Source organism: Vipera berus, assembly GCF_964194415.1.
Source record: "Vipera berus genome assembly, chromosome: 2".
NCBI lineage: Eukaryota > Metazoa > Chordata > Lepidosauria > Squamata > Viperidae > Vipera > Vipera berus.
Window position 1 is genome coordinate 112,518,565 of NC_138203.1, and position 14,278 is coordinate 112,532,842.

At 43.0% G+C, this 14,278-nt stretch overlaps 1 protein-coding gene across 2 annotated transcripts in view; it reads right to left on the reverse strand.

The window, feature by feature from the left end:
• QTRT1 (queuine tRNA-ribosyltransferase catalytic subunit 1) overlaps positions 1-14,278 on the reverse strand; it is a 41,639-nt gene that overhangs the window by 13,499 nt on the left and 13,862 nt on the right. For both annotated transcript variants that reach the window (XM_081318251.1, XM_081318250.1), the window contains exons 3-4: positions 12,520-12,658; positions 2,359-2,437 (exon numbers count right to left, since the gene is read on the reverse strand). In XM_081318251.1, the coding sequence (XP_081174377.1) occupies positions 2,359-2,437; positions 12,520-12,658 (218 nt within the window). The remainder of the gene's footprint in view (positions 1-2,358; positions 2,438-12,519; positions 12,659-14,278) is intronic.

The window sequence follows — 14,278 nt, forward strand, 5'->3', positions numbered from 1 at the left end:
GCCTAACCTTCAAGAAGAAGGCCTTGTCTTGCTGAAAGACAAGGATTCCCCTCGGAACTATTGGACCATGGGACTTGTGTACCAGATCCTACCCAGCCCTAATGGACTAGTTCGCCAAGTCAAAGTCCAGATCGTGAAGCCAGAAGAGTCGGGCCGCAACTCGCAGACTCTTGTTAAACGGCTTTACACCAGACCAATCACCGAGCTGGTCCTGTTGCTGAAGAAGACCGAACTTGAAGACTGAACCTTCAACTATGCATATTGTGTCTACCTCATGATTGCATTGTTTGATGTAACTCTTTGCTTATCTCAGTTACAGTTATGCATGTTTTGTATTTACCTTAAAGTTATGCATGTTTTGATACCATGTTTTTTATTCTAGTTAATAGTCAGTTAACAGTCAAAGTTGCATGCTTGATGTTATGTTTTTTGCTTATTCTAGTTAGTTATAGTGGAAATTTATATTTCAAAGCGGGGAGTGTGCTGGACATATATATATTCAGCTGCTCCATTTTATATCTAGTTTAGGAATTAAGAACTCTGTTACTGTATTCATCATTTACAGGGCTAATACAGCACCCTAGCAGCATTGTATATAAGAACATGTAGCATTTACAGGGTTAAATGTTATTTCCTCAAGAGATGTCTTATGGGAATTGTAGTCTAGCTGTATAGTGAATACCATGCTTTCTAGTTAAGTGGGTGGAGCTTTCATAGTTTATGGCAGGACTTCCTGCCTTTGTATTATCTCTCTGAATGAACCCTGGCATGTGGCTGGGATATCAAACTCCATTATCAACATGTAACTTTGCACAGGATGGAAAGTTCATCATATTTTTACCGAATGAGATGGGTCCAAATTACAACCTTGCATTCCGGATGGACCTTTGCTGTAACCGTGAGTTATTGACATTGGATGCATGTGAAATGAAGTAGTTTATTTATTCCCATTTCATTTGAATTTATTCTGGCTGTTTCAAGTGGGATTAGCAATCACATCTCTACTTGAGATGGAACACGAAACAAAGACTTTTTCCTAACTTTGAATAGCAACTTTACACTTACCATTTATTTCTTCATAATCAGTTGGAAAAGAAAAACCTCTTGGTCATATATAGGTCATATAAAATGCCACACATGATCCATGGGCTGCCATCTATGCTATTATAAAGGATCTAAACATGTACAGTAGGTATGTCCTTTTGCAATTGTCCTATAGCACAATGACATGTAGGTCAATTCAGCCTTTCTGAACTGGGGTCCCACAAGAGGTTGGTAGGGGTTCTGCATGATTGAAAAAAAGCACACACAAATTTTTGAACTTTGAGCATTGCACAATTTTGGAAAGTTATGTTTTATTATTATTATTTATTAAATTTATATGCCACCCATTTTGCTGTCAAAAGTAACTGGGTTGCAACTTAGCTGCCAACTTACTGCTTTGCTGTTGTTGTAAATGTAAAACATGGACTGTGTGGGTTAAAAATGAATGAAGTTTTTATATTTTTTGTAATTTTTATGAAGTGGTTCTCTAAGACTATTACATTGCTAATGGGAATGGAAACAAGCTATCTTACTGGGAAAAGAGGAAACAATGACTTTCTCCTAATTTTCAATGGCAATTTTGCACTTGCTATTTATTTCTTTCTTCAGATATTTTATCCTTTCCAACACAACAGAATGTTGGAAATAAATTACAAAACAGGGCTCAATCAGGATAGCTCTCCAAAACTTGACCAAACCTGTATCAAATTTGGTGTCAGTAAAAGAAAGTTTGAATTTGAAAATGAGTCGAATCCAATTTTCCAGAAAAAAATCCCCCAATACCCCAGTAGAAGAGCCCCTTGGCAAGAGCTGCTGACTGCTCCATTCTAAGCTCCTCTGGTGATCTGACTGAATGTATGCAGCTGCCCTGTACTTTTCCATACACAGAGATATGTACAAGAGGAGCTCAAAGAGATAGCAAAAACTCACATACAAATGCAACATGCAACATTTCATTTCACAGAACAAAATACAGGTGCTTCTTATGGCTTGAAAGAATTCCTGAAGCCATGCACTGCATGATTTTCCTAACTTGTTTGATTCCACAGTAATCCAAACATTGTCTCCCAATATTTTGCAACTGATGACTTTTTTCTGAAGCACAATCTTAAAAACAAAATGGAGGGGACTGTATTATTAAATGACGTAAATATAATTTTATTGGCTAGCAGCACTCAGTTTCAAAACTTCCTGGTAATAAACAAAGTTTAAATCAAAAAGCCAAATGTACAAGTCACACCGAAGCCAAGATTTGGAGAAGGTGAATGGAGCTCAGCTGAATGTAATCAAAGAGTTAACGGACACAGCTCAAACCTTAACATGGCATCCTCCACACGGGGTCCACTGAGAGTGCTGCTGATCACATCATCTAATTGCATTATAATGTCAGAGCCTAGGGGGAAAAATAAAAAGTTAGCTAAGATCAATCAATATCGAAATGGAGGATGAAATTGCCTGGATAAATTTTAACAATATTTAACTTATATTCTGTACTCTGTTCTATGAGGCACACATAGGGCCTACAATGAGAAAACCATTAAACAAATATAAGCCAATAAAATAGAAGAAAAAATCTTGTTTTTTTAAAGAACCATTTGAGCCTATGTTCATTTGAAAGTGATTTGAGTGCGGCAAGTTTCCAGGGCTGTGAGTGTGTGAGTGAGTGACCATAAGCGAACCTAAGCACACTTGTGTAACACCTGCAATAAACTATAAAAAATATAAAACTGTCTTACAGTATAACGAAGTATCATCAAATGACATCATAACAGTAAATCCAAGGTAGAAAAATCAGTATTTCAAAAGAGAATTGTTGTGTATTAATATGTTATGTTTAATGGTTGTGTATCACATGTAAATAGTTATGAGGTAAAAACCCTACGGCAGCTTTTGACAGCTGTCAAAAGCTGCCGGTAGCCACTGCGCAAGCGCAACCGCTTGACAGCTCTCAGCTGTCAGAGTCGCAGGAAACTGCGCAGACGCGACGCAGCTTGACAGCTCAGGGCTGTCAAAGCACACCACCGCCGATTGGTCCGCGCTGACAGCGGGAAACCGGCACAGCTCTGATTGGTCGCCAGTCGGCCAGATGGGGTATAAATAGAGGCGTTGTGAGTCTGTTCCTTGCCCGGTTCCTGACAATAAAGGTTTACGTTTAGCCAGCTGTCTCGCGTAATTCTTCGGTGGACGAAGCACTGGCGACGAGGGTGGGATTTACTGCTTCGCATAGCTGAAGTCACTAGCCGAGGGGAAAAGAATTTTTTTTTCCACGGCTCTGAGCTAGTCACAGCTGAAGTCACTGGCGGGAAGTACAACTTCCTCAACGCCCGCGAAGCAGTACCCACAACCGGGACAGTATGGCCAACCTCGGCCACATCCGCAAGTTCAACATTCGCCATCCCGAGTGCTGGGAGTCGCATTGGGGCCAGGTGGAAGGGTTCCTGCTGGTCAACAAGATCACAGACGACCGGGCCAAGGCAGCGGCGCTCCTTTGCCTCAGTGGACCAGCCGTGTATGACGTGGCCGTAGGACTTTTCAGCCCAGAACCCATCGCCTCCATACCGTATGCAGAACTCACGGAAGGACTTAGTAAGCATTTCATGCCGACCAAATCAGAACTATTCTGGCGCGTAAACTTCGTGCGGTGCTGTCAACTTCCCGATGAATCAGCCATTGATTTCATAGCGAGAGTCAGGCATGCCGCACGCCGATGCCGGTTCCCGGATCTGGAGGACCGGATCTGCGACCAGGTAGTCATTGGGCTGAAGGACGAGCGCCTACAGAAGAAGCTGATCGCTAAGCCCACCTTGACATTGGCCAAGGTCTCCATGGAAGTCGTGGCTTATGAAGACAGCCACAGCGAGAAACCCGGACCACTAGAAAACGGACCATACGGGTCCGTACACCAGGAGGACATCACCCCCAGTGACTTCGGAGAAAATGACGTCTCCACCAATATAGACGCCGTCCAACGGAGGTTTGAAAAACTCCAGACCCACCATGACAACCGCGGGGCCCCTCCAAACAGCAAAAATACCAATCAGCAAGGCATCCGAGCCAAGTGTGCCAGCTGCGGAGGAAACCACCCAAGAGCTTCCTGCCGTTTCCGCAGTGCCAAATGCCACGGCTGTGGCAAAAACCGGACACCTCAGAGCCGTATGCCGTAGCCAGAACCGGGAGAACCTGCACGAATTGGAGGTGACATCCGCAGGTACGATTCCGACCACGACCAACGGGAAAAAGCCCCCTAGGTCCCTAGTACTAGCAGTAAGTAGGAATAAGGGGGCGGGAAAGGTCCATCTAGTGTTAAGACCAAAAGTTAAAATCAATGTCCTGCTACACGGGGTTCCCTGTGAAATGGAAGTTGATTCGGGATCCTCGGTCTCCCTCATTTCGTGGAAGACCTATAAAGACATTTGCAGCCGCAGCAGGCAGCAAATTTCCCTACAACCCACCAGCTTACACCTTGCCGACTTCCAAAAAACCCCGATCATGCTTAGGGGAAAAGCCAAGATTCCGGTGGAATTTAGGCGGTTCAGGGGACTCCTAACGATTCTAGTAACGCAGGGAAACCGAACCAGTCTGCTAGGTCTTGACTGGTTCGAAGCATTAGGAATCGCTCTAACAGGAATTAACACAACTCAGACCATAAGCCTCGAAGCCGTCTGCCATCAGTTCGCAGACGTTTTCGATGGCTCGTTAGGAAAATATACAGGCCCCCCAGTATCACTAAAACTAAACCCTGAAATTTTACCGATAAGAATAAAAGCTAGGAGAGTTCCGTTCGCACTCAAAAACAAAATTGAGAACGAACTGGATCGACTCGTTAATCTAGGAGTTTTAGAACCGGTCGAGGGGGGCGAATGGGAAACACCAATTGTAACCCCAATTAAACCTAACGGCCAAATAAGAATTTGCACTGACTATAAGGCCACCCTAAACCGAGCGTTGAATTCGCACACTTACCCAGTCCCAGCAGTGAAAGACGTCCTCGCCGCCATCAGGTCTGGCGACATCTTTGCGAAATTGGACTTGGCGCAGGCGTATTTGCAACTACCTGTCACCCAGGAAACTGCAAATGCACAGACCTGTTGTGACTCAGGGCCAGCCGGTGGGTCCGGCAGCCGGCTCAGATGTATCGGATGACTCAGATGAGGGGGAGGAGGGAGACGAACTGGCTGATGATGGCTTGGAGGCTTGGCAGAGCTCCCAGCCGGGGCCCTCTTCTCAGCTGCGTGAGCCCGATAGTGCGGAGGATGATGACCCACAGCTGGCCCTGTTCAAGGACGCCCGACGCAGGAGGCAGTCGAGCAGGACTAAGCAGAAAAAGGCTGCGGGTCTCCTCGGGAGGAGGCACAGGGAGACCACGCCCTGAACTCTAAATAAAAGGAGTGTTTGGGGAGGGGCTGGTTGCTGAAAGCAACCCTTCCGCTTGAGGATTCAAGTTCCTGTGCTTTTGGTTTCTTGTTCTGTTGTTTTGCTTGTGAATTAAACTTGGCAGACGCTTTGCAGCCTCAGACGCTCTCCAGTCTCTACTGCTTGAACAGGGGTTTGCCTTATTACAAGGCCGGTAGTTGGCTGGTTCAGAACAAGACCATCGTCACGCACCGTGGGGCTTTCAAAGTAAATCGCTTACAATTCGGCATATCTGCAGCCCCGGGAATTTTCCAGGAAATTATGGAAAAAACCCTTAAGGGAATTCCCGGGGTCTGCCCTTACTTTGACGATGTACTTATAGCAGGCGAGTCAGAAGGGGATTTGGCAAACAAATTGCAGGAAGTTCTAAGCAGGTTCAGAGCAGCCGGGCTAAAATTAAAAAGAGATAAATGCTCTATAGGGGTACCATCGACAGAGTTTTTGGGATACAAAATTGACTCTTGGGGAATTCACCCCACTGACTCAAAAATCAAAGCCATCAAAACTGCACCCACTCCTAAAAACAAACAGGAGTTACAAGCCTTTCTGGGACTACTAAATTTTTATCATGCATTCTTGCCCCACAAGGCAACCATCGCTGAACCCCTGCACAGACTACTCGACAAGGGTACCCCATGGTCCTGGTCTCCTCAGCATGACACCAGTTTCCAGCTCCTTAAGAATCTACTCACCAGTAATTCTACCGTAACGCTTTACAAAGATGAAATGCCCCTATGTTTAGCATGCGATGCTTCTCCTTACGGAATCGGGGCAGTTCTAAGTCACTTAACGCAGACTGGAACCCAAAAGCCAATAGCATTTTACTCCAGAACACTTTCCAAACCAGAGCGCAATTACGTTCAAATTGACAAGGAGGCTTTAGCGATAGTTGCCGGCGTGAAAAAATTTCACGACTACCTCTACGGTCGGCAATTCACTATCTTCACAGACCACAAACCACTACTGGGAATTTTCACATGGGATAAGCAGACGCCCCAAATTCTATCCCCCTGAATTCTTAGATGGTCTACCTTTTTATCTGCTTATTCGTTCAAATTAATCCACAAGCCTGGGAAGGAAATGGGGCATGCTGACGGATTAAGTAGACTTCCCCTACCTATAATAGACCCCGACCCCGCTCCAGCTGGCAACATCCTAGCAATTTTAGAATTACCAGAATGCCCCCTATCAGCTAAAGACATCGCTGCTGCAGAATACTAAACTGGATTGCCTCTGGATGGCAATCTAAATCCCCCGGTCCTGAGTTCCAAGCATATTTCTCTAGGAGAATGGAACTTTCATCCCATCTGGGGTGCATACTGTGGGGGAATAGGGTCGTAATCCCCGAAAAACATAGACCCAAGGTTTTGAACACATTACACGATGGGCATCCGGGGACAGTGAAAATGAAGGCGTTGGCAAGAAGCTACGTTTGGTGGCCGGGCATAGATAAAGAAATCGAGACACATGTAGCCGGCTGCTACCCCTGCCAGGTTGTCAGGCCCGCACAACCACAAGCCCCCGTCCACAAATGGGAGACAACCAAAAATCCCTGGTCCCGGGTGCACTTAGACTTTGCGGGACCCTTTCAAGGACAGGTATTTTTAATAGTAGTTGACAGCTACTCCAGGTGGCTGGAGGTTGTGCCAGTCAGTAGCATGACTACGACTGCCACAGTACAGGTACTAAGGGGGCTTTTTGCCACACACGGACTGCCCGATGTCTTGGTCTCCGATAACGGCACCCAATTTACTTCCCGTGAATTCCAGACTTTCACCACAGAGAACTCTATTAGACACATCACGATGGCTCCGTTCCACCCTTCGTCGAATGGCTTGGATGAGGTGATGGTAAAGTCCACCAAAGATGCACTACGAAAAATCATCATGGGAAACTGACACCGCAGGTTAGCGCAATTCTTACTGGCACAACACACCACCCCTTGCACGACCACCGGAAGGTCGCCAGCGGAACTGCGTTGGGGGAGATGACTTATGACTAGACTTGACAGATTACATCCGGATAGGACAACGGCAGAACCAGACCAACACATTCATCATAGAACCCTGGCTAACGGTCAAACCGTCTGGGCAAGAAACTACGGGGGAGGGAACAAATGGATTCAGGGGGTTGTAATTGAACAAACGGGACCCTTATCATACATAATAGATGCCGGAAATAACTGCCACCTACGACGACACATTGATCAATTGCGACAATGCAGCCCTCAAAACTGGGGGGAAAGGGGTAGCAGGGAAAATTCAATGCGTTGCACCACTCCATGAACAAACACCCCCCCACCAAACGCTTCTAATGAAGGGGCCCTCGAAGCTCATGGTCCAGGCCTGAATCAAGAAGTATCGCGTCCAGAATTGGGGGAAAGGGAGCCTACAACAGCAACGCCCCTCCGTCGTTCAAAGAGAACCAGGAAACCCCCGGCCTACTTAAAAGACTACGAATGGGGCACACAACTAAAAAACAACCAGAAGGACTACCCCACCAGTTCGGGGAAGGGGTAAGGGGTGTTGTGTATTAATATGTTATGTTTAATGGTTGTGTATCACATGTAAATAGTTATGAGGTAAAAACCCTACAGCAGCTTTTGACAGCTGTCAAAAGCTGCCGGTAGCCACTGCGCAAGCGCAACCGCTTGACAGCTCTCAGCTGTCGGAGTCGCAGGAAACTGCGCAGGCGCGACGCAGCTTGACAGCTCAGGGCTGTCAAAGCACACCACCGCCGATTGGTCCGCGCTGACAGCGGGAAACCGGCACAGCTCTGATTGGTCGCCAGTCAGCCAGATGGGGTATAAATAGAGGCGTTGTGAGTCTGTTCCTCGCCTGGTTCCTGACAATAAAGGTTTACGTTTAGCCAGCTGTCTCGCGTAATTCTTCGGTGGACGAAGCAAGAATTAAAATAAACAATGAAATACGTGACAACAAATAAAAACCTGGCAACATGACTGCTGTGAGGGAAAACCTAAGAAATAAAAGACATTTAAAGATTTTTTTAAAAAAGCATAATAAAAAAAGGTAGAATGCATATAAAGCAGTGATGGCAAACCTTTTAGTGCCCAAAACCCGCCCTGCCCCCCGCCACGCCTGCTGCAGGGCCACCTACTGCCTCCACGGCCTGCAGGCAGCCCTGAAGCGCCATGGCAGCCATGCCCTCTGGCCATGCCCTGCAGCATCATCTGCGCGCGACGGGGCACGAGGGCAGAGTCTTGTCCCTGCTGCCCGGCTGCCATGTCCTTGGGTGCGCTGCTCCACGCAGGCCATGCCCTGAAATGACTCTCCTTGGGGGCGGGGGGCTGCTGGGGAGGAGGGGGTCACAGGGGGAGGCAAGGCTAGGGCAATGGCACATGTGCCCACATTGACAGCTCTGCGTGCCACTTCTGGCACACGTGCCATAGGTTTGCCACCACTGATATAGAGGGTGAGAAAATTCCAGTGTGTTGGCTCTCAGCCCTAGCTGATTCTGAGGGCGCATTCTCTATAACAGCACAAAGAGAAGGCTGTTCTATACAGAATGTAGTTTTCAGTGCCCTCAAGCAGGAGGGGCTTGAGCCATTGGAAGGAATTGATAGGTAACAAATAAAACACCCGAATGACAGGACCAGAAGCCAAACAGCTTAGCTAAAAGCAGGTGCTCTGTGCTCCCAATGGGACACTCCAGAAAGAACATTTTAAAATCATAATTTTACTACCTCTTTCTTTATTCCCACAGAGACCCATTGCAACAGTCTAATTGGGAGGCTAGCAATGCATGGCCAATGGTAACCAGATCATCTCCTATGAAAAAGGAGTACAATGGATAAATCATTCCCTAACAGGAAAACAAGAAATGGGGACTAAATATGCAAATAGAGTCAAGTGGAGTGTTTATGAGCTACTGAACTATTTTCTGCATTTCTATTTTCTTAAAAAGATCTTAATCAGGTACGTCTGACATGATGGACAATCATGGAAGTAGGGAACTATCACTACCATTATAAAACAAAAGGAAGCATTACTGTTTTTTAAAAAATTGAGTTTATTATTTAAAACATTGGACACTGTGAACAGACTGACATACCTTCTTGTCTTACATTGTTTTGGAATATATATATATATATATATATATATATATATATATATATATATATATATATATATATATATATATATATATATATATATATATATATATATATATATATATATATATATATATATATATATATATATATATATATATATATGAAATGCATATCAGTCTCCCTTAATTCTTTGTTAGCAATTTAAAATTTACACAAATATGAGCTGTCACCAGTGTGACTACTGCCTGTCGATGGCCTTCAGGATAGGCTGACACAGGAAATAAAGATTTGTCCCATGTTTGGGGCCTAGCAAGGTAATCTAAAAACAGTTAACAAGCATTTGTCATATATCTCCCCTTGCTTCTCAGCTAACAAAGCGAGAGAGATCCTGTGGCTTAGAGGTGAAAACAACTGCCTAATGTGTAATCAGCCCAGGTTCGAATCTCAGAAGGGTATGGCTGACTGATGAAAACTAATAAGTTTGAAATGCATATCAGTCTCCCTTAATTCTTTGTTAGCAATTTAAAATTTACACACACACACACACACATGTGTGTGTATGTGTATGTGTATGTGTATGTGTATGTGTATGTGTATGTATATGTATATGTATATGTATATGTATATGTATATGTATATGTATGTATATATATATATATATAAAATGCTTGTTAACTATTTAGATTACCTTGCTAGGCCCCAAACATGGGACAAATCTTTATTTCCTGTTTCAGCCTATCCTGAAGGCCATCGAACAGGTAGTAGTCACACCGGTGACAGCTCATATATTTGTGTAAATTGCTAACAAAGAATTAAGGGAGACTGATATGCATTTCAAACTTATTAGTTTTCATCAGTCAGCCATACCCTTAGCAATTTACACAAATATATGAGCTGTCACCGGTGTGACTACTGCCTGTTCGATGGCCTTCAGGATAGGCTGAAACAGGAAATAAAGATTTGTCCTATGTTTGGGGCCTAGCAAGGTAATCTAAATAGTTAACAAGTATTTCACACACACACACACACACACACACACACACACACACACACACACACACACATATATATAAAATACACATAGAATACACATCAGTTATATATAATACCATATTTAAAACAATCAACCAATCCATAAACTCAAATGGAGACCTTCCTTTTGTTCCCACCAAAAGTAAAACTTATTCCAGATTTTATAGTAGCCTGATTGATCTTTATTCTTAATTTCCAGGGTTAGTTTGTCCATTTCTGCGCACTCCCAAATTTTTTTTATCACCTCACTTTCTACCGGAATTTCACTCCTTTTCCAATTCTGGGAGAACGACATTCTTGCTGCCGTAATGATATGAATCATCAAATAAACCTCTTCTTTGGAGTGTTTCTCTTTTATTATGCCCAATAAGAAAAATTCTGGACTAAATTCAACTTTCCGTCCTAGCATTTCTTTTAACCAAGTCCAAATCATTTTCCAATATCTTTGCGTCTTCTGGGCATCTAAGAATAATAATGCCATCTGTTGTCCGCTGTGTAGTTCATAATATTCTAACGTGTCCAGTATTACCCTAATATTATGTTTAGTTTGCCTTTTAGCAAGGAAACCATTCTGGTCTGCATGTATAAAATCATTCAGGAACCTTTTAAGTCGCTCAGCTATGATTGTTGTGAATATCTTATAGTCAGAATTGAGTAGAGATATAGGTCTATAATTTTGAATTGATGTATAATCAGCATTATCTTTCGGGATGAGGACTATATTTGCCTCAGACCATGATTTAGGAATTCTTGCTTCTTCCAAGACCGCATTGAACACCTCCAATAATGGTTGTGCTAAAATATTTTGTTGTTCCTTGTACATTTCTATCGGGAGGCCATTTTGTTTATTAATAGCCGTTATCACCTCATCCTAATTTCGTCATTCAACATGTTTCTAATTTCCTCTGTAACTTTGGGTAGTTTGGCTTTTTGGAAACAATCCTCCACTTTCCCCACACTTTCCTGACTATCATCTTTATGTAACTGTTCATAGAATTCCTGAGCTATAGTTTTTTTCTCCTCTTCTTGATAGTGTATTCTCCCTTTATCATCACATAATTTACTAATCCAACTTTTCTCTTTTTGTTTTTTCAATTTATATGCGAGCCATCGGCTCGGTTTGTTTGCATTTTCAAAGAAATTCTGTTTTATGCCTCTCATCTGTTGTGCTAGTTTCTCTTTATCTAAAATATTAAGTTTATGTTTAATTGAATCCATTAATTGTTTGACATTCTTTTTTTGCGGTTCCTGTTGGAGTATTGTTTCTAAACTTTTATATTCCCCTTCTAACCTTTTCTGTTGTTGTTTTTTCTCTTTATTCTTATTATGCCATTGCTACCCCTCTCATAATCGCCTTGGCTGTATCCCAATTATTTTGTACAGAGGTGTCTTCAGCTTTATTTTCCTTACAAAAGAAATCTAATTCTCTCTCCATCCTTAACCTAAAGTCGTCTTCTTTTAATATTGATCTTTGTAAAGTCCATCTAGGTATTTTTGGGGGGCCTTTCCAACTAAATTTCATAGGGTTATGGTCTGCCCAAGTGCTTGACTCAATACACACCTCTTCAACCTCAGAGCTGATTTCTTTTGACATCCACACCATGTCAATTCTGGACCACGAACTATGTCGATTAGAATAATATGTATACTGTCTTGCCTTGCAATTTATTTCCCTCCACATATCCTGGATGTTTAAATCTTTAGCCAATTTGAAAAAACATCCCAGTAATGTTCTTCTTTTCCTTTTCCTGGTCATATTACCCTTATAGTCCAAATTGTTGTCTAAAATGGCATTAAAATCTCCTAATAGACAGATCTCATCATTGTCTATGCTACATATGTAATGTTTTAAAAAACTGTTCTTGATTTCGATTCAGGGCATACATTTCTACAATCATCACCTAAAAGGAAGCATTACTTTAATGTCATATTATTATACAAAACAGAATAGTTACCAAGAGCATTCTGTATTTCAATGGATTTTTCTGGTGTCAGCAGAATCTGCTTGCCATCATAAGGAGAAGAGAAATGTACTCCCTCCTCTGTCACCTTGGAGAACTCCACCAGAGATACCATCTGAAAACCACCGCTATCCTGCAGAAAAGACACTTTGAAAGGAACTGAGAAGTAAGGAAACCAGTAGTGGTAGTCATGTAATGGTAACAAGTATCCCTTCATGCATGAGCTGTGTTCACTACCAGCCTATAAGGTGCCTCACATATATGATCTGCTTAAACTGCCCTTGGTAAGAAAACATTCACAGCTGAATTGATCATGATGGTGACAGGGGAAGAAAATGGACAGGAACTAGTGGCCCAGTAAACCATGTTGTTTATATCACTGATCATATTTCAGAGACAATATAGCTGCCATGCTGACCTAGTACGAAGGGATTTTTAAAAAAATTGTGTTAAACCTGAGGTGCCTGCAGCAAATGGAACAAGGATGGGAACCCTGTCTTGCAATGACATTAATATTCAAGCTTCCGGTAGCGCTGCCGCGCCGAATGGTGGCGTTTTGAAGCCGCCCGATCCTGGGAAGCGTCAAAGCGCTCGGAGGCAGCGAAAATCAGCTGTCCCGCGGCGCTGGAGCCTCTCCCTCGGGAGAAGAGGGAGAGGCGAGCCTGCCTGGGTAGAGGTAGAGCTCCCCTGTGATTCTCCAAGTAGTTCAGATGGGAAATACCTATTGGAATTGTGGTAAATTATGCAGGGACCAGATACAGATTGGATATAATTTTAAAAGCAAAAGATTTCTATACTAAGGTCCTGAAAGCAGGCTTACCACTGTCTCCTTGAATCAAAAGAACAGAAGCAAGACAAGAAGATAAACAATTGAGTGAAGGGGCAATGTCATTGCCTCTTGAGGAGATGCGGCAGACGGAGGCTACGGAGCAGAGTTTGGCATTAAAGGAAGACCCAAAAGAACAGAGGATGACAAGAGCTGCATATAAGCGTATGGAAAAAAAGCAAAAACAAAAGCCTGCAACTGGTCCAGCTACGCAAGATGCGGCTGTCTCAGAGCCTGTGGGAGGAGCACGTCCGAAGAGAGCAACAGCTGATCTTCAGGCCATGTTCCAAAGGCTCATGGTCACCAGAGATGGTGAAGTTCCTGACATGGAATGTTAATGGCTTAAATTCACCACAGAAAAGAAAGAATATTTTTTTATCTGAAACAACATAAAAATGACATTGTTTGCTTACAAGAGACACATATTGCATTAAAAGACCAAAAGTATCTGATTAATTCCCGATTGGGAACACATTTTGCATCCTTTGCTCCGGACAAGAAGGCTGGAGTGGTTATTTATTTAAGAAAAGACTTTTCGGCAAGATTGATTGAATCGGATAAACAAGGGAGATATGTTAGTATTGAATTAATACTACAAGGAAAGAAAGTTCTTCTTATTGGATTATATGCTCCAAATCAACAACAGCAAAAATTCTTTAAATTTTTACATCAGAGACTAATTGAACTGTATTATAAATCTATTATTATGATGGGGGACTGGAATGGAGTTTTGGTGCCATCTGAAGACAAGAAGGGATCCTCTAAAAACTTTTTAAATTCGAAATTGCCTAAAGCTTTTTTTGATTTGAAGGAAGATCTGGAATTAAGAGATGTATGGCAGGAAAGGAATATGAGAGACAGAGATTTTACTTTTTTTTCGGACAGACATAAATCTTTCTCCAGGATTGACTTTATTTTGATTACTAC